Source organism: Centrocercus urophasianus, unplaced genomic scaffold, assembly GCF_019232065.1.
Source record: "Centrocercus urophasianus isolate 14NV4802_14NV808 unplaced genomic scaffold, USGS_Curo_1.0 seq_23, whole genome shotgun sequence".
NCBI lineage: Eukaryota > Metazoa > Chordata > Aves > Galliformes > Phasianidae > Centrocercus > Centrocercus urophasianus.
The window spans coordinates 2,054,452-2,074,502 of NW_024884789.1; the positions used below are offsets into that span (position 1 = coordinate 2,054,452).

General features: G+C 49.5%; 1 protein-coding gene across 1 annotated transcript in view; it reads left to right on the plus strand.

The window, feature by feature from the left end:
- IGDCC3 (immunoglobulin superfamily DCC subclass member 3) overlaps positions 1-19,507 on the plus strand; it is an 83,351-nt gene extending 63,844 nt beyond the window's left edge. The window contains exons 7-14 of the mRNA XM_042823960.1: positions 3,947-4,112; positions 11,601-11,848; positions 12,195-12,359; positions 16,997-17,185; positions 17,434-17,547; positions 18,370-18,499; positions 18,890-19,097; positions 19,262-19,507. Coding sequence (XP_042679894.1) covers positions 3,947-4,112; positions 11,601-11,848; positions 12,195-12,359; positions 16,997-17,185; positions 17,434-17,547; positions 18,370-18,499; positions 18,890-19,097; positions 19,262-19,426 — 1,385 coding nt within the window. The 3' untranslated portion in view covers positions 19,427-19,507. The remainder of the gene's footprint in view (positions 1-3,946; positions 4,113-11,600; positions 11,849-12,194; positions 12,360-16,996; positions 17,186-17,433; positions 17,548-18,369; positions 18,500-18,889; positions 19,098-19,261) is intronic.
- Positions 19,508-20,051: the final 544 nt, after the last annotated feature.

Genomic DNA, 20,051 nt, shown 5'->3' on the forward strand with positions numbered 1-20,051 from the left:
GCTGGCAGGAGGCAGGGACTGAAACCCCATCCGCCCTCCTGCTGCCGCCTCTGCCTCTCTGCAGGATGCCAGGGTCCCCATCCCAGCAGCCACAGAGGTGTTTTGTCACAGGGCTCTGCTTTTCCTCCAGCTTTTCGCATTGCAGGCTCTCCTTCAGATCATCTTATTATCTTCCTGGGAATTCCTCCTCCCTTCAGAGGATAAGGCCTCAATCCCCCCCTCCCTCCCTCCCTCCTTGCCCTCCCCTGGCCATTTAGGCTCCTTTGATCTCTTTTGTAAGGTTCTCACACAAGAAAGTTCCCATTTTCTCTCCAGATCCCAGTGCAGACATTTGAATATTGCTTTGTGCCGGGCTGCCAATGGAAGTCTCCCAGGGGAGCTGTGGAAGGGCCGAACGCAGCACGGCCAAGCATAGGGCATGCGTGTGTGCAGTGCAAGGGAAGAGCAAGCTTTGGTGGCAAGGGGAGAAAAACATATCAAAGCGCTTTCTCCCTACCTCCTGTGCAATCTTTTGTGCTTTATTATGTGTTTGGTGTCATAACAAACTGATGGGCTGTGAATGGCCAGATGGTCACCAGTGTTCTCCACTCCACGCTTCATTTCCTCCTGAAAGCTATGCAGAAAAATGAGAGCCCATCTCATAAATGGGTACCCATCTTAAGGATGTGGTTTTGAAGGCTCTGCCAACAATGCTTGCCTTGTTCATGTTGTTTTCTGCTGGCAGAACAGAGCATTGCTCCTCGGTCCAACAGATCTGGCTGCCGCTGCACTTCCTGGTGTTTCCTCCATCTCCGTGCCGTGTTGGTGGTGCTGTAGGGCTGAGTTTGCCAGCAGATGTGCTGCAGTTGCTGTGGTTAAGGCTCAGCACCGTGGCACGTGGTTTGCACCTTAGCCCTGGCTGAAATTCATGCTTCAGAACTGGCCTTGTGACCCGCTGCGTGGGTCAGCCTGCCCACCTGCTTGGTTGCCTTCCCAAGGAAAGCAGCTGAGCAGGGATGTTGGATCTCATCCATTAGGATGATGTAGTGAGCTGTGATACTGGAGCCCCAGTGTGTCCACCCTGGGCCAGGTAGGTGACCAGAAGGTGACAGGGCCATGGTTCTGTCTTTGGCCCCAGCAGTCTCACCAGCTCTGCAGCTTACGCAGTTTCTCACAGAAGCGTCTGTGCATCCTCTTAGGCAGTGGAAAGAGGCAAAATGAGAGGTGGTTCTCTATCTTCTGTCATGTGATGCTGTGCTTGACTGACTTCCCTGCTGACCCATCTTCTCCTTTATGCCCTTGTTGTGCACTGTGGACGCCTAATTTATGAGGTTTTGTTGCTTCTAGATTATTCTTCCTCCTCCTTACCCCAGCCTCCCTCCTTTAACCTATGACTGTAGCTAATTGAGAATTAATGACTGCTTAGTGTTTTGGGTGCAAGGGGCACTGGCACCTCGAATTTCACTGCAATAAAGACTGCACCCCAAGCCAGTGCCGGGGCTGGGGCTGCATAGAGAGGCTCCCCATTATCTGAGGCCCAAGGGCTGGGAAGAGATGGATCCAGCCCAGCTCTCCCATTGCAGCCTGCTGTTACAGTGCATCTTTGTGCTATCACAGTTTGTGCACAGAAAAACCTATTGCAGCACTTTGTTAACGATTCTGAAGGTGGCATTAAGCATTATTGCTTTTTGATACCAATGTCATGCCCTTAAATATTCATTAAAAATTCATTAAAAATGATCCCCTCCCTCCCGTTAAGTCCTGAAGAATCAACATTCTGGTTTCCTCATCCCACAGAAGCAAGAGTTGGAGCCTGCCTGCTCCTCCTTGGATGGAATCCTCTGTTCTGAAGAGTGATCTTTGTTAAGGTCTACATTAAGATTTTCCTGGGAGGGCTGAGATGCTTCCCCTCACCACCTGCAGTGGTCTTTTGGCTGCAGGGTGGAAGGACGTGAGCTTTTGAGGCTGCTGTGCCTCAACGTGCTGAGCACTAATGAGATGCTCTGTTAATTATGAATGAAAACAAGACATGGCTGTGCTGCTGCTCCTTTCTTGCCAGTGAGGGGATTGAGTGCAGTCTCAGTAGGTTTGCAGATGACACCAAGTTGGAAGTGCTGATCTGCCTGGGGGTAGGAAGGCCCTACGGAGGGATGTGGGTAGGCTGGATCCATGGAGATGTGGCTCTGAGGCACATAGGCCGTGGGGATGGGTTGGGGTTGGATTTGGTGGTCTTAGAGGTGATTTCCAACCCCTCGGTATGGGGTGAGCCATCAGAGGGGTCCATAATGAAGCTATCCAAAGATGGCCATGCCCTTCCTTAGCACTGCATCTTGCACCTGTGAGCATTGCAGGCGTGACTCCTGAGCCCAGATGAAAGCCAGGAGGTACACAGCCACTTGCAGAATAATTGCTCCTGCAAAACCTTCGCCAGCACAAAATGGGGGGCAGGAGGTTAAGGAAGCCTTGAAAATCAGGTCCCTAGCGTGCTGTGCTCTCAGTGTGCCACAAAGGGAACCGTTCACTGCAGGGAAGGGAGATTTCATCCCCATTTGTCTGTGCTCCCAGCTTTATTGAACCCATCCTGAATTTTATTTTAATTTATAAGTCTAGGGGGAAAAATGTGGAAAGGAAAAAGAAGGACAGTGCATCGATCGGCACCTGGCGAAGTTTAGCAGGAGGTTCTGAAAATATGTGTCCATTAGGTTGTTGAGCTCAGGTTCATTAGTAGACCCGAGTGCCTGACAATAAACTCTGCTGGGGGACGCCCCTGACTGCTAACATAAGTCAGGGCTGCCATGCTCCACTTCCCTTCGGTTATTAAAACTGAAATAAGGGGTTCCTTCAAGGTAGATGAGCTCTTCAGTGAGCTTCTGTGTCTTTCTGCTTGCAGGACTTCTAACCAGTGACTTTGCTTTGAGACAGAGGCACCTTTTGGTGTGCTTTGGCCTTGCCACAGTGATAATGATGCTGTTTCCTTGCATGCATGCAGGTGGGGAAAAGCTTAATCGTGCTGTGCTGTCATAGCTAAACCCCTTGGTTTTTGTTCTGGGGTTTTTTTGGCCATGAACCACGAGGCTCTGCTCTTGCATAGCTGCTTCTGCCTGCAGCTTGCACCCAGCCAGCACATTTTGCTGGACCAGTCTGCTCCTTCCTCCCATCTCTGCATCTCACACCGGCACCATGCATGGAAAATCTTGCAGGTAGCACTGAGTGTTTCTCCCTGGATGATCTTGCTTTTGTCGGAAGAATTTAACGCCAGCCATCCGCTGTGCAGCACTGGTTGGTAAATTCATTATGGGCTCATGCCTCTCGTCTGTTTGTCTTCATTGCAGCTGCTGCTGGTTCCACCTGATTTTAGGTCTCAGCATCAGCATGGAGTGTATTTATCACTTTGCCCTTTGAAGCGTAACTGCTTGAATAAACTCACCGGTTTGGCAGCGCCTTTCAGCCCCGCTTTCTGTAGGCTGCTGTGCTGTTTTATTCTGATAAATGGTTTTAAATCTATTCAGAGCTGCTGGGAGGGGGAGAAATCACTTTCTGTTTACAAATCTGAAGGTAAAAATGTTTGGTTATGAGGTTACAGCAGTTACAGGCTATGTGATCTCCTCCAAGGCTCAGCAGTTCCAGAAGGGTCCCAGGCTTCGGATCTGAGCTAAAAAGGGCTTCCTGTCTATTGCCATCAGGATGATGTGCAGCAAATTCCATATTTGCTGGGGACAGAAGAACCTGCCAGATTGCCATGTGCATGTCTGTACATTCCTGTCCATTTGCAAGCAGTTTGCTAGTGCCATTTTATATGTTATTTGCTGCCTATGCTGTGGCTTAGCCAAATATGTCCCTGGGTCTGACAATAATAGGACTTTCTTTCCCCAAGTACCTGAGACGGTGCAAACCAAGCTACAAGGTTGCTTTTCATGCCAGAATGAAGACTAATCATCCTGACTTCTCTCCTTCTTCCTCCCTGCAGCCCCTGCAGAGTTCGTGCAGCATCCCCAGTCCATCTCCAGGCCCGTGGGGACCACAGCCATCTTCACGTGCGTGGCCCAAGGGGAGCCCCCCCCCCAGATCACTTGGCTGAGGAATGGGCAGATCCTGGAGACGAGTGACCACATCAAGCTGAAGAATAACAACAGGTAAGTGCCAGGGTGAAGGGCAGCGTCAGCCTGGAGTTGCCATGCACAAAGGATTGACATCACCTACCTGATGGCCCAGAAAGAGCTGTCGCTGCAGGTCTGTTTCACATTGTTTAGCTACAAACATGGGATCAAACTGAATAAAGAGCACATTAGCTCACACAGGCTTTGACCCGTGGGACCTGGCAACCGTCCTGATCCTCTTCTGGGTGTTTCTGGGAGGGCCAAATATTGTCCCTGATGCTGGCTGGGACACCACGCTCACTCCACGGTGGAAGAGCTCATACACTGATCTGCCTGGGTGTGCAAATGCATTTCCCCGTTTGAGATATTTGCATGGAAGCTGGCTGTCACTGAACTACAGCCTTTTATCTCACCAGGGAAGAGTGTTTTCTCTGAGTACTAAATAACTGCATTTCCATTCGAGGGGATGGGGATGTTTGCACTGCGCAAATGATACGGTGGGATGCACTTAGTGTGAAAATTGCAAGTTGACAACATATTTCCTATGGAAATGGCATTGAACAATGTGCTGAAAAATAATATTACCTGTGTTGTAAACCTAAATTATTGGTAGAGATTTGCACTCTGTAGTGTCATGTAGTTGCTCTCTGTATTGATAAATGTGACTCACAAGTCCACCTCGATGGAAAGTCAGGACCTTCAGTTCAGACTGGGTTGGTACCAACACGTGTTCCCTAGGAGAAAAGGGGGTTTTATTTCTGTAAGGTTCTCTGTAAGGCAGCTTTTTGTTTTCAAGGTCGAGGTATTTTTAAGGTTTGTTACATGAAGGATGTGAATTGCAGGAAGGACAAGGTGTGAAATGTAATAACATCTTCTTGATCAGCGGAGGGTTTTTCATGCTGAGATTTCAAAAAGCTTCAGTGAACTTTGTGCATGCATTTACAGATGCCACTCATTCCATCCTCACGGTGTAATAGCTCACTGCTTGGGTTTCTGAGGCATGTCTGCCTTTAGAATATGAACAGAAATGGGAGAAGGGAAGTCAGTGCGTCCCCCTGTATCGGCCAGGAGGCAGAGTCACGAGAGACCAAAGACTTCAAAAGCCATGAATAAACTCGCACAGAGTCCAGATCTGGGTCTTTCCTTGTGCCTTGCCTGTGAAATCATTCCTCCTCCCTGTTAAAGGAAGGCAAAAGTAGGGTCTTTGATCATGACCACGACTTCCAGCCAGTCCCATTGCCCAGAGCTGCGCTCCACGTGCCTGTTAACTGCCACTCGGTGAACATGGCTGTAATCATTTTCTTATGGCAGTCATTTAATGCAATTTAGCTGCAGCCTTTTCCATTGCAAGCAAACCGATCAGATTACAGTGCATCTGTAACAGGCTGGGGGAGCTCAGCCAATTCCTGGGCTCAGCTGACATGTGCTGTCTTCTGCAGCTGTAGTAATGCAGTTGTGAAGCAGAACCCCGAGGCCATCGCAGTTGACAATACTGAACTTTTGGCTTCTTTTCCTCTACTTTTGGCCTACTCCAACCCTCAGTTCAGCAAAATGTCCGTGCCTGGCAGTTTCCAAAGCTTTCAGTCTGAAAAATGCTCTTGCTTGTCCAGTGTGTTGTTGGGTGCTCCATGAATCGAGGGAAAAGATGGATTAGTGTTTTATTCTTGACCTTTTTCAAGCTGTGCTTTGTTTCTTTCTCATGGGCATGACTGAGTTCACTTAGTTCCAGGCAGAATCTGCGACTGTGCCTTGGATTTATCAGTCTATTGAAGTTGGAAAATATTTGTCCATGTAAAGATGGATCACAAATCTACTAGTAATGAAGCTACTAAACTGCACCGTGAGCTATTTAATTAGATTTCATGGTTTCCTAGAAAATTCATTTGGATTAAAACTCTGCTTAATATAGCAATAAAGGTCTCAATGCCCCCATAGGGACTTTTAGGGAAAAAAAGAGTACATCATCCCAAATCATCATCCCAAATCATACCACTTGCTAATTGTTTTCAAAGTATGTTACTCAGAGCAACCTTGTTCTTGGAAAGGAACCCAACTAGAAGTGTGATCCAGACCTGCAGTGTCCGAGGTGGAGCTCTGCAAGCACAGCCCCTGCTTGAGGCATGGATCTTCTGGCTGTGTCCAATAAATTCCTCTTCCCTCGTGGTCCTTCTGATGCGAATCGTCACTGCCTGGTGTGCTGATGGTTTCTTGACACGTTAGCATTAAAGATCAGCCTTCTCCTGTGCCCTCTCCGGAGGTGGTGGTTATGTTTTGTAAATGCCAGCTGCGCGGGAACAAAATACCCAATCGATGATTAGCAAAAATCAAAAGCAGTTCTGGGATAGTGGATAATTGTTGATGAAAAATGCATGAAGGCTCAGGTGTGGGGAACAGTGGGGTTTGCCATTAAAATCTGTGAATAAGAAGCACTGGAGGGGCTGATGATGGGGGGTGTCCTGCCATGTGATCCCCGGGTTGGGGAGGGGGTTGAGAGGTGTCAGAGGGATGCTGTGCTCAGCCGTGCCCCTTGGTTCAGAGCTGACATGCTGCCCTTATTTTTGATGGGGTGATTTGGATCGATTGTGAGACCAGTGCTCTGGCCTAAGAGAAAGAGAAATCGGCATTTTCAGCTGCATTCCCTACAACACAGCCCTAACGCATGTGGGCTGCTGCAGCAGGAAGGGGTGGTAACTGGATGTATTAGTTATGAGCTTGTGTAAAATCATGCTTTTTAGGTTATTACTTCAAAATCTACAAGGAAGCATGAAATACTACCTAAATTACTGCTCTGAGAGGTTTATTGCTTTTCTTCCTTTAACCCAATCAGGTTCAGGGGGATAATTTTCAGCCCAGAAGTGGGGGTTATGTTGCTGTAATAGCAAGGAACAAAGGCTAACATCTTCAGAGAAGGCAGGCTCTAAATATTGATTTTCCAAGAAGATTTTATTTACAAAATGGTAATTAAGGGACTTAATTTGTTCCACGGGAGGAAGGCTTCGTTAGAACTCAGGCTCAGGTGGTGTTTGCTCTCCTTGTGACCTTTGCTTATGAACTGTCTGCTGCTTAAATTCTTCATCACTGGTTTGTCCTTGTTTTAGTGCAGTGGGAATGACTCACTTCAAGGGCTGTGCATGTACTTCAAGGGATTATCAGAGAAAATACTCCCCTACCTAGATTTGAGGACAACTTTGCTTTTCTTGACTGGTTGTGTTGCAGATACGGAGAATGGGCTTCAAGGAGATAGCCTCATGTGCTTTTGGGTACCAAACCCAGGGCAGGTAAGGCATTACTGGCTGGCAAGGAGGCATTTGGCTACAGAATCCATGTTAGCTGGGTGTAGAGAGGTACAAAGGGATTTGTGCATCCCTTCAAGCTCCTGAATTTGGAGGGATTTGGGCGCCTTGCAGGAGGACAGGCGAGCCTGTGGGTTGTGCACGCGATGAGCTTAAAGACCTTTGGTGATTATGAGAAGATATTGAAAATCATATTTCAGTTTCCAGAAGCATGACAAATAAGCACGTGGAGGACCGGGATGCGAACCAGCTGCTTGTGATTTAAGAATAATTTATGGGTTTGACTTCATTTGGAAGAGACACGTGGGGAGGCTGTGCAGGCTCCTAATGGCCTTTGTGGGGGGGTGGGTCTGAGCACGGTCGCACACAGCGTGATGCTCAGTGGGGCAGCCCCTTCCATGGGCACCAGTCCTGTGCCAGGTCACACTGCAGCCCCAGGGCAGGTGGTGGTGATGGGTGTCAGTCTGTCCTCTTGTGGCTGCTGTTGTTTTGCTACTGCTCTACTCAGGAAGTGCAGTTCAGGGGCTTCAGTGTTTCTTGGGACAAAATACACGTGGGAGGGCTTATTATTGAGCAGCAGTAGCTCTCTCAACTGTCTGTATTACTGCTACCAACACAGGCATCCACCCTCCTTTCCAGGAGCTTCTTCTGAGATGTTCTGTGCTCTGTGTTTCTGTAGATGTAAAACCTTCTCTGCTCCCTGCCTCGGACAGGATTCTGTTAAATCTGTAGTTTCAAACAGAGCAAGTGGCAGCAGCTCATTCACTACATGTCCTCAGTGCTATGTAACATTGCAAACCCAGGTGTCCTGAAGCCAGCAAGGAAGGATGAGCATTTCAGGATGAAGTGGTCCTGCTGCTGTACCTTTTTACAGCATCCGCTTCTGAGAAAAGCCATCCTACAGCCACGTCCCTGTCCTGCTGGAAGCTGTCCTCTCCCAGGGCTGCAAGAAAGAGCAGCATCTCTGTCTGACAGCTTTGCAGGGCCGAGCATTGGCTGTGATCCTTTTGTCTGCAGGTGAGTGGGTGGGGAGGCTCCCACTGGCACCATGCATCCTATTTGGCAATGGCAGCATTCCTGCAGGAACTGCACTGGGGTGAGTCTGTAACCAAAGAGCTGGGTGGGATCCTGGCCTGTGTTTTCTAGACACCAGCCAGGCTGCACAGAAAGGGATTATCCTCCTGTCCTGCATAGCACCACCCAGGCGATTGGGTTCCACCTAAGAAGCCTGCAGGGCATTTAATTCCTGGGGGCGTTAGAATGTGTGTGAAAGGCTGGGAATGATCTGTAGCGTCCGTCTGGGCCAACGAGTGTCACCCTTTATGTTTTGCACCTTATTCTCAGCCTACACTAAAGGCAGCCTCCAAACCCAGGCATTTCTGCATTAATTTCATCACACTCCTGCTTTGTGCGTGCGCGCGCATGTTGATCTCCTTCCAGCTGGGCCCCTCTCCTCCTTTGTGCCGCTGAATCGATGAAGAGCCTTCCTTCAATCCTCAGACTTTTGCAGAGGAGCCTTTGGAAAGCTGATCTCTGGTCAGCGGCCCGGACCCCTGACCTCAGCAAGATCAGTCATCCTGATTGCCTGCAAGCCGCGAGACAGCTTGGGAATAGCAGCTCGGAGCCCTCCCACTCCCCTCCTCACTCTGGCTCAGCAGAGTGTGAACCCACAGCCTTTCTTTTCCCCACCTCCATCAACACCCAGCGGGGCTTTGTGCCCAGATGTGACGCAGCCCGCGCGGCTCTGGTGAGCAGCACAAAGTCCTCTGGCATCTCGCCGTGGTGGCGGCGCTGCCGGCCTGCTGCTTACAGGAAAGTTTTCCAGCAGCAGATGTCCCAGGAGTGACAGATTTTTCCCAGTGACAGGAAGGAAGAAAAGGACACCTCCTATTTCAGATGGTTGATGCACAGCAATGCTCTGCGCTGCCTCACACAGCAGCCACCTCTTTTCCTTTTGCTGGAGCTTCCTTAGAAAAAGAGAACAATTAAAAAAGCATCTTCTGCATCCCAGGGGTGCTGTGTGAGGTAGGCAGAATGTGTCAGTAGTTCAGATGCAAAAGGATGCACAGCAAAGAGAGTATGGGAACTGGGGTTCCCATAACCCACTGCCAACTCCTTATAGTGCAGCTTGGCAGCCCCTTGTAGGGCTCTGTCTGTGAGTTGAAGGGAGAGAAACTGGTGTTCACAGAGCTGGTGTTTAGATGCTGGGCATCCCACTCACTTGATTTGTGCTCCTCCCCCAGGTTTATAGGCAGAGCTGCAAATCCGGCAGCTTTACTGACCCTGTTGCTTGTGCGTCCTTCCAGGTGACTCATTGTACAGCCAAACCCAGCTGTTTTGTTTTTCATTGCAAATCACGATTAAGATGGACTTTTCAAAGCTAGAGGCACGTTTGAAGCTATCTTCATGATCAGTTTGAGGGAATTTGCCTTATTTCTATTCCTTCTGGCTTGGCACCCACTAGCACTCTGCAGAGGATGGCCGGGGCACTGCCAATGCATCTCAAGCATCCTCCCCTTTTCCCTCCTTTCTCTGTCTTTTAAATGCAAAGCAGATAAGTAAGTACACTTGGAGGCAGCAGATAAATGGTCCTTGTTCCTGGCTGGCTTTGTGGTTACCACTGCTCTCGGTGTGTATGCCAGCCCTGACTGCCTGCTCCTGGTGCCCAGATGCACTGCAGCCGTGCAGAAATAATCCCCACATTGACAGGGCAGGAGGAAACACCGCTGCTCCCTGCACACATCTGCTTTATGCAGAGCTGCAAGTGCAGCTCTTGCACTGCATAATCCTGCCTGCTGCCATCTGTCCTCGCTGGAGTCGGGCCGTTGAGTTGAGCCACACGCCAGGGCTCCCCTTCCATTTAATCAGATCTGCTGAGCCCCTGGCGATGAGAGGGGCTTAGGGCTTGTTCTGTAAAATCACCATATCAGCTGAAACCATCACATTTGATATTCCATTTACAATGTTTCCAAGGAAACAAAGGCACGGAGCATAAATAGATGGCTGTTAAACATTTGCTCACTCACCATGGTCTGGATAATTTGCAAGGCAGAAATACAAATGTTAGATCAACAGCGATAATAAATTTTAACACTGGAAGACCAATATTTTGCCGCAATTAGAAGCATTCATTCTGTCATCCAGGCAGGTTATTTATCATTGCCTCCTCCCATGTACTGTCTTTCATTTGCATAAAAGACAGCTTTGATTACAACTCCCTAAAAACCACAGAGTGCCCCTTGCATCAGCAGAGGTGCTCATGATTTACTCGTGTGCACTCAGCTCTGAGGTCCACCTGGAATTCATTTCAGGAGAAGAAGCTGGTCTCATCCTCCCTAGAAGCAGCAGGTGTGGTTTTGGTTAGATTTGGCTCATTTCTTGCAGAAAAAACAGTGAACAAAAGGCTCGTGTAAGCTTTGGCACAAGGCAAAGAGATGATGCTAAAACTGAGAGGCATTGAGGTCTCCCAAACGTTCTGCCAAAATTCAAATGAAGTGGACTGGGGGCTCGAGCAGGAACTTTACCTCTGGAATGAAACAGTTGAGGTGCCCATGTGTACATGCAGTCTAGTTGTCTATGTGCCCACCAAGCCACCAGCAGCATCCCAGAGTGCGCTCACCAGGGGTGGTGCAGAGATGGGCAGCACGCTCAGGAGCACTGTCTTTTGGGGAAGAGGTGCTTCAGTGGCTTTCTCCCTCTGTTAGGGTTGTTTTCCAGCAGGACAGCCTATGGTTGTCTTTGATGCATGGAAATGCACTGAGGGTTTTTGCAGATGCTTTAAACCTGCACTGCACTCATAGACTTTGGCTTTGGGCTCATGGTGACTGTTTTTTTGAGAATACAGAGCTAGGAGCTGAGCACGTAACCCTGCTGAATAAGACAGCTAATCCTCCTGTCACCCTAAGACTGCTCTAATATGCTGTAATACAATTAGAGCATCACCGAGGGGCATTCTGGCTGCACTCAGTCAGTCCTGGCTTAGCACCCATGTGCGGCGCCTGAACAGAATCGCTGCTGGTGGCTGTTTGCCGTGCTGTGTGGCTGGGTTACCTGTGGCCATCTGGAGATCCTTGTATTTACCTTCACCTCTTCAGCATGGATTCGGGTAGGAGTGTCCTTGGGAACTCACGTAATCCCCGTTGCGGTGATGGGTTGATGGTTGGACCCGACGATCTAAGGTCTTTTCCTACCTTGATGATTCTATGCTTGGCCCTCTCGTGTCCCCGTGCAGCACTCTGTCCATCTATGGGATCAACCAGGCGGATGAAGCCATCTACCAATGCATCGCCGAGAACAGCGCCGGCTCCACGCAGGCCAGCGCCCGCCTGACGGTCCTGTGGGCAGAAGGGCTGCCTGGACCCCCGCAGAGCGTGAGGGCCGAGACGGTGTCTGCCACCACCATCCAGGTGTCCTGGGAGGAGCCCCTGCAGAACACCAAGGAGATCATCGGCTACGTGCTGCACATCCGGAAAGCTGCAGGTATGGTCTGCCCACTGCCCAGAGGTTCCTCAGCCTTCACAGAATGTAGCAGTGAGGTCCAGTAGATGCACCGGGTCTGCACTGCAGTGCTGCCATCAACTCCATCTCCTCCGTCTTTCTGAAAGACAGGTTGGGCAATAAGGGGTGGTATGAGTAGCAAAAGGGTTGGGAGAGTGAAGCTGAATGATCAAATCGCATCAAAAGAGGGTATAGGGACCCAAAAGAGGGTATAGGGACCCAAAAGAGGGCCTCTTCATTAGGGACCAAACTTACTGCTTACAAAATCTCTTTAATCCCTTTACCTCTTGCAAAGTCTAATGTGTCTCTGTTCTGTCTTTCAACTTAGATCCCGTGGAGATGGAGTATCAGGAGGCTGTTAGCAAGAGCACCTTCCAGCAGCTAGTGACTGATTTAGAGCCCTCGACCAGCTATAGCTTCTATATAAAGGCTTACACCTCCCGAGGTGCCAGCAAAGCCTCAGAAGTCACAGTGGTGAGCACACTGGGAGAAGGTAAGGATCGCTTTGCACTTGGGCCGTCAGATGCTGAAACCTGCTGTGCACAGCAGCAGCACCACTCACCCTGATACCCGTTCCCCAGCACCTTGGCATGCAGCCTGTGTTGTTGTTGCTCCTGATTTCTGCTCTTCTCACACTGTGGGGTATTGTTTAAAGCTCACATTTATTGTTGTTACATGGGGATCAACCAATGGCCTTAAATGTTGTGTTTTACTCACTTATGCTGTAGCAGAGTGTGAGTGCAAATCAGTCCTCTCATCCATCTTGCAGCAGCTGTGGGCTTTTCCTAAACTGCTTGCTAAATGCACATTTCCTCTTGGAGAAGTTCCTCTGCAGCTCTGGCACTCACAGCTCTTACCTGATAGGTGCCACGCTTTTCTGAATTTAACCTTTTTATGCTCTGCCTTTGAGAAAGCACACTGACTTGGGTTGTCCTAGCCCACGAGTCCCTGCCCTGGAGCAGCCCTCTGTTTCAGTGGGAAGTTAGGCAGGTCTCCAGGTCTTTTCTCTGCCTTGGCCTCCCAGATGTGGCCACCGGTTGGCTTCTCCAGTTAAAGTGGGAACTCTGATGCAGGGCACTTTGTGTATGGACACCAGCCAGAAGCCACAGTCTGAGTGTGATCTGCAAACATCACCCATCTGGTTGCTGGCATTTGGAGAACGTTTTCCTACCATCTCATGTGCCTCTCCAGCACCTCTGAGTCCTTGTCTCACTGAGAACCATTTCCTAGGAGCCTGCCGTTGTTCTCCTGAACACTCAGTATTTACAAATTTGCAGCAGGGAGGGCATGGGGTACAATGTAAGATTAAATGAAAGAGGACGCTGACTTACAGGTGGGGAATCCGGCCCTCCTTCCATCTTGAGCTGTTGCTGCCATTTACTACAGCATTTAAGCAACACCACCACTAGACACTTACCTCGCAAGTTTATTTTATTGGTGCTCCACAGGAAATCAGTCACCCTTTGAGTTTGTTTTTCCTTCCAATTTAGAGACAGAGGAACTGACCAAGCTGCAACTTGAAATTCCTTGACCCGATGCTCTGAGTTCAGCTACTGCAGCTAAAAGCCAGCCATGCTTCACAGAGTCTGGTGCTTCTGCTGAAGTTTGGGTCAAGCAAGATAGGGCGTTTTGTCATTATTACCTTCAATCACAGCAGGAATAGTTAAGTATCTGGTAATGGGATCATAAATTTCCAGGCTCTCTGAAATTGCAAAGCATCGTTGTCCTGCTCTGCTACCCTTCAAAAAGTCTTATTCTATGTTAATGAACCTGCAGCAATTAGCTACGTGTTCAGGATGGACAGGCTGGCCTGGTTAAGATCACTCAACCTGGGATTGCCTCCCAGGATGATAAAAGGAGATTTACAAGCCCACTTCTGTCTTGATTTGTAAGTAGACATGGTGCAGACAGTGCTGGCTCTCTCTGAATTTTTTTTGCTTTGCTTCACTCTTGCTCACAGAGTTGAGAGGGGCAGGGAGCCAGGATCCAGCAGCTCTGGCCACCAAATTCAGGTTTTGCTGCAGATATGCCCCTTCTCATGCACAGCCAAGCCATGTCACACTGTGCCTCCCCAGGTTACACCAAAGAGCAGTGAGTGACCCTTTGTATCTGGGGAGCTGTGAAGCCGAACTGTTAAACGGCCTTGGAAGGGAGCAGAGTTGTCCTGCTCTGCTGGAAAGAAGCTGAGGGCTCCTTTTGGCTGCAGGATATAGCTCAGCTTCACAGAGCTTGTCAGAGCTGCAGGCAAAGGTGTGGGCAGCTGGAACTGCTCAGACCCACCTTGCATTGACCGTGTTCTGCTGGTGTGGTTCTCAGAGCAGGGCTGCTTTTCAGGGTAGTAATATGCTGAGACAGTGCACATGGCTGAAGATCCCAATGCTTTCTGTAAGCACAGTGTCCCTTCCTTTGTGGCCAGTGATAATTTTGGATGAGAGGAAGGCAGCAAGGTGCTGCAGAGAAGCCAAACAAGACAACCTTGTCCTCCTTGCTAGAAAGGTCTGCTCGCCTCCTCGGGGTTCTTCGTCCCCCCAGCACTGGTGGCCCTTCTGCCTGGTGCCCATCCTGTGCTGGTGCTGGGATCTGGGTAGGCAGGGAGCACTCGCCATAGAAAACCCTTTGACTTCCTCAATTTGGCAACCCAGTGCTTTTCTGGGAGCTCTTGTGCCCAGCTCAGGGCTTCTTTATGCCACGGTATTTTAAATCTCAGACTCTGTGCGCTTCCTTAAGCAGCATGCAGTCCTGTTCTTGTCTTTTAATGCTTTTTAGGGTTTTCTCCAGGACTTTTTGACATTTCTCTAGGATGAAGACTATTCCTTTAGTCACCTTCGGCTAAAGACGCCTTCAAGAAGAAAGTTGAAATGACCTGGGGAAAATTCCAAACAGCACAGAAGAGGAAAACGAATATCCCAGCCCTTAGCATGAGGGAGATGCCTTACTTATATTAGAGTCATATTATGTTTTGAATATATACTTCTGTGAAGCGCATATACACTCGTGTGTGTAGTACATATATTGCTGCACACACAGATGTGCTCCATCTGTATACACTTATTTGTGTAATGGCATTATAAGCAGCACGTGCATCCTACAAGTACGTCCATCTAATCAATATTATACTTATATATACTCAGAGTTTGAATAAATACTATATATTTCATACCTTGAAGGGGAGAGATTCTTGTGGTTTTTATTAAATGTAAGGCTCTGCAACCATAAAATAAAGCCAACTCTTCACAAATCAGGATGGGCCACGCTAGTATTTCTTTCTCCATAATGCAATTTCCCTTCCTGTGGTGTTTGCACTGATGATTCAGGAACTGATGCTCTGAGCAAAGGTTCGACTTCTTGGAGGGGAGATCCGATTCCTTATGTTGCCCTAATGGGAACTGAGAGAAATTAAGTGTGTTTATGTTATTCCATTGGCTCAGAGAAGAAGAGAAGAGTGAGTATCTTTCTGGGATACTCACCAGGAGAAATCTCTTCGCCTGCCCCTAAATCTCCTTGTGGGAACCTGGGCTCTCAGTGCCCGGGAACAGGCCAACTGTTGTGCTGTGTTGTTCTGACTTTACTACTAAATGGAGGCAGTGCCCTTTTTAGCTCTTGTCAGTCTCAGACTGTCACAGCCACATTTCATCTGCTTTTCAGCAGTGCTCGCTAAACGGCTGCGCTGAACTCTGTGCCAAAGGACAGTGTCAGGGCCGGGTTTCACTGCTCATCGTTTAGAGACCTGTGGGGAAAACCAGATAAAAAGCAGCATCAGTGCAATGCACGTCCACCAGCCCTCATGTTTGGGGGTATTTTGAGCTTATAATCACTCAGAACTGGAAAATAACTCTGCCTCAAAGCCTTCTCTTAGCTAAAGGCTGAAAGACAAGCAGGGCTGTTGTTCTGCTCGGTGATTTTTGTGCTGGGTTTAGCCAAGCTCCCTGCCCAAGAACCCGTGTGGGAGCAGAGCCCTTAGGCAAGACAGAGCCCACAGTGCCTGCTGCCATCCATCCACCTTCTGAAAAAGGCACAGGAGCTGATGGGAGCATCTGGCCTGGGGGAGTTGTGTGGAAATGAAGTGAAAAAATCATCAGTGAAAGGTCCTGCTGAGACACATCTCTGCACTGATGTGCTCAGTGTGGGAGAGAGGGAGGGAGATGGGAAGGAGGATGCTTAGGGGCACATGGTGCTGTGTGCCACCGCTCTGCACGGGGTTTTGTGCAGAACCAGCTTTGGAAAACTGATTTATTTGATTCAAAGAAAATGACGCTGGTTTGCAAACCTTGGCCTGATGGGGCAGGATGCGACTGGGCAGCTTTTGGGGACCTGGGGACAAAGTGGCAATGACACTTTGCTGTTTGTAACCCCAAAAACGAAGGCAGGATTTTGGGTCTGTTGAGCAGAGTGCCACTGATGGTAGCAGAAGGCTTCCAGGTGGGCTCTGATTCAGGGCTTGGTGACAGTGGGCAGAAGCATGGCCGTCTTCCCCACTAAATCCCCCTGCACCCTTACAGCCAGGTAAGTGCCAGCCACAGCTGTGCATGGAGCTCAGGCTGCTCAGGGAAGTAGGGCTCTTACTGAAGATGCCTCCATTCCCTCCTCATTCCCCCAGCAGGGAACCAAATGTTCCTCTGAAAGCCAGCAGGGAGAGCAGCCCAGCACACTGTGCAAGCCCTTGCAGGTACCAAGTGCACTCAGCCAGGCAGCAGCATACATACCTCACGTTCTGCTTTAAGACAGATGTCTCCGGCTCCATCCTTTCTGGTTCCTTCCTCCCGTGGGGATTAATCACTCTGAAAGGTCCTCGCTGCCCTCGGGGTGAGGGCAGAAAAGTGGAAGCTGAGAATGTGTTTCCAAAGTGGCTGCATTCCTGCCCTGACCCGGCGGGGCTGAGCATCGGATTGCAGCTGCTTGTCAGAGTAGCCTCTGTGCCGGATGAGCTGAGCACAGGGAGCCCCTGGAAATTCACACAGCTCCCTGAAGAGAGTCTAGGCTGTTAAACCAGGGCCCTGGTCTAATTTGATTTTCTCAGTCTCATCTAGCACATTCTTTGTTGCAGTGGCTGCAGGGAAATGCTGGTGGGGAATTTCTCATTGTACAGATACAGAGCGCGCACAACCCACTGTCTCTCTTTGTATGTTCCAGTCCCAGCCATGCCATCCCTCTTTATTAAAGTCATTAACAGCACGGCCGTGCAGGCGACGTGGGAGCCCTCCATCAAACTGGGCCAGCACGAAGGCTTCAAGCTCTACTACCGCAAAGTCCACCTCTCCCAGTACACAGGCCCGGTGCTGCTGGCCAGCAACGTCACGGCATACAACATCACCCACCTGGGTGAGTGCACTGACTGCTCCATCTGCACCACCTCCTGACTCCCGGAGGGCTCAGCCATTGAGCCGAGGGTGCTACAGCTCTGTCTCAGGTTTATGGGCACTTTGCAGGTGGTGCAGTTTGTCTTGTGACTTGTTTGCAGCATCTCGTTGGTGATGGTGTTGGTGACGTGTGTTTCCTAAAGAACTGCTGCGCTGTGGAGAGAACGCTGATGATTAAGCCTGAAATACCCTTCTTGTTTCTCCAAACAGATGCATCAATGGTGTATGAGGTCAAACTCCTTGCCTATAACCAGCATGGGGATGGAAACTCGACCGTCCGCTTTGTGTCCTTGAGGGAAACTGCGGAGAGGACAGGTAGGACGAGGCTGTTCTCAGTTGTAGTTAATGAATACTGATTTATAGAATCACAGACTGTCCTGAGTTGGAAGGACCCATAAGGATCATTACCTGACTCAAAAGGACCACTCAAAAATCAGACCATTTGGAGGCAAGTGGCAACACATCCCCCAGACAGCACCACTTTCAGTCACTGTTATTTTCAGCCTCACAAATGATGAGAGTGTGTGGGGCTGGGACCATGCTGTGCTGATAGGACTTGGCTCCCTTGCCACGATCCATCCCAGCTGCCCTTCATTAGGTTTAGAAGCCAACACCTCCAAGCATTAGGTAAAAACTGCTGTCCTCAGGAGAGACATGGCGCACTGAGCATCTTTGCTCAGCCCCCACGGACATTTGAGCTTTATTGGTGGTGAGGAAGGAGGTCACGTGGCTTTGGGAAGAAGGGCTGCAGAGCATGAGCATTACAAGATGAGGCAGAAGAGGAAATCTCTAGAGGGAATCTCTAACTGCTCACACCTTTAATTTTCACCTATGTGTAAAAAACATCCTGCTGCTCTTACCGTTCTTTTAAGCCTTCCAGTGGGAATATCTCCAAGAGAGAGGTATTACTTCTCTGTCTATGCTAGAGTAAATACTCATCCCGTTGGCAGCTGCCAGCTCTGTGCCTTCTGCCAGGTGCCATGCTCACTCAGGGAAGGTCTGATAACAGCAGCCTGCGTGATGGGGATGGCTCGCTACAGCCTCTATGGGGTACCAGGAACAGGGGAGATGCTTATGTATGCCAAGAAAAAGGAAACTTTCACTGCTAACCTCCTCCCCCCCCCGGTGCGGGGGGGGGGGGGGGGCGCCCGTGCGACTGCATGAAGGATGAGCAGAACAACAAAACCTCTGCGACTGGTATCATCATTGGGATCCACATCGGCGTCACGTGCATCATATTCTGCGTCCTTTTCCTCATGTTTGGGTACAGAGGAAGGTAAGAGCTGCTCACCATGCAGTGGGTTGTGCATCCTGCAGCATCACTGCACAGCCCTGGGAATGCCACACTGGTGATGTCGGTACCGTGTTCCCTGCCTTCCCCCCAGGCACACAGACCCTGATGTAACTTTATAGGAGGGATTTAAAGAGTGAAGGAAGGTAGGGAAGGTAGGAAGGAAGCAAGGAAGGAAGGAGGGAAGGAAGCAAGGAAGGAAGGAGGGAAGGAGGAAAGGAGGGAGGGAGGGAGGGAGGGAGGGAGGGAGGGAGGGAGGGAGGAGGAAGAAGGGAGGAGAAAGGAGAAAGGAGAAAGGAGAAAGGAGAAAGGAGAAAGGAGAAAGGAGAGCCACTGGCTCTGCTCACCCTCAGGCATTGCCTCGTTGTTTTTCAGGCTGCTGATGTGTAAAAACGTGCAGGAGCAGCTGTCGACTCCGCAGATCCCGAGGAGCCAGAGGAGCGCTGCGGGGATCATCCTGAACGGAGCCGCCCGCAGAGACAGGGACGAGCGGGACCTGAATGGAAAGCAGCTGGACATGAACGAGCTGGAGAGGTTGTTCCCAGCATCACCATGTCCAGAGCAGCAGGACAAGGGGATAACGGTAAGTCCAGCAGCACGAGGTGGGAGCGCACCTGGTGGGGGTGGGTTGCTGGTTGGACTAGCTCATCTTAGTGGTCTTTTCCAACCTTAATGACGTTACGATTCCATGAAATGCCTAAGAGCATTGGTCACCTGCCACCATCAGGGAACTTTCTTTCTTTGCAGCCTGCTCACAGCCCTCCTGCCGCCCATGACGACACCCAGATATCCACGTTGCCAATGGACGAGTTCAGCATTGTTGAGGAGCAGCCAGACTCTCCCCCCAAAAGCCCTCACAATGGCAGCCCCGCTGCTTCGGCTCCCCGCCACGGCCCTGCCAATGAAGGATAAACTGCCAAGACTCAAACCCTCTTGCAGGAGTTACCAGAAACCAAAACCGCAGCTGGTGATGTCTTTACAATGATTCATCAATCTCAGGTCAATTGAAGATTTCTGCAGTCTGATTGTTATTTTTTTGTTTTGCTTTATTTTTTATATATATATATATATATATAAATATATATATATATATATGTGTGTGTATACAGCCTTTTTGAAACTCTGTGAAGTTTATCTTTCTGACCTGTCTCAGGCCCCTTGGTGCATTTCTTTCAACGATGGCTTTATACCAAGACTGGTCATGATTGGTTTTCCCATAGCTGCTAAGTAAAAGGCTCCTTGCAGAGCCTGGCAAACTCCTGTCCCCGACGGCCCGGGATGCCTCGGTCTCTTGGCATCACAGACTTCTTCCTGACCAGCAGCTTTAGGACTACTTTTTTGGATCTATTTTTTATTTTGAGAAGACTGGATTCGGAGCAGTCCTTCTAACTTGACTCCAAAAATTGAGGCCTGGGAAGGCCATCTCTCTGTGGATTGGATGATTTTGTACACTTTCACTATTTCTCAGGATATTTTTTTGCTGATTGATTATAGAATATGAAGAAAAAAAGAAAAAAGAAAAAAAAATGTGTCAGAG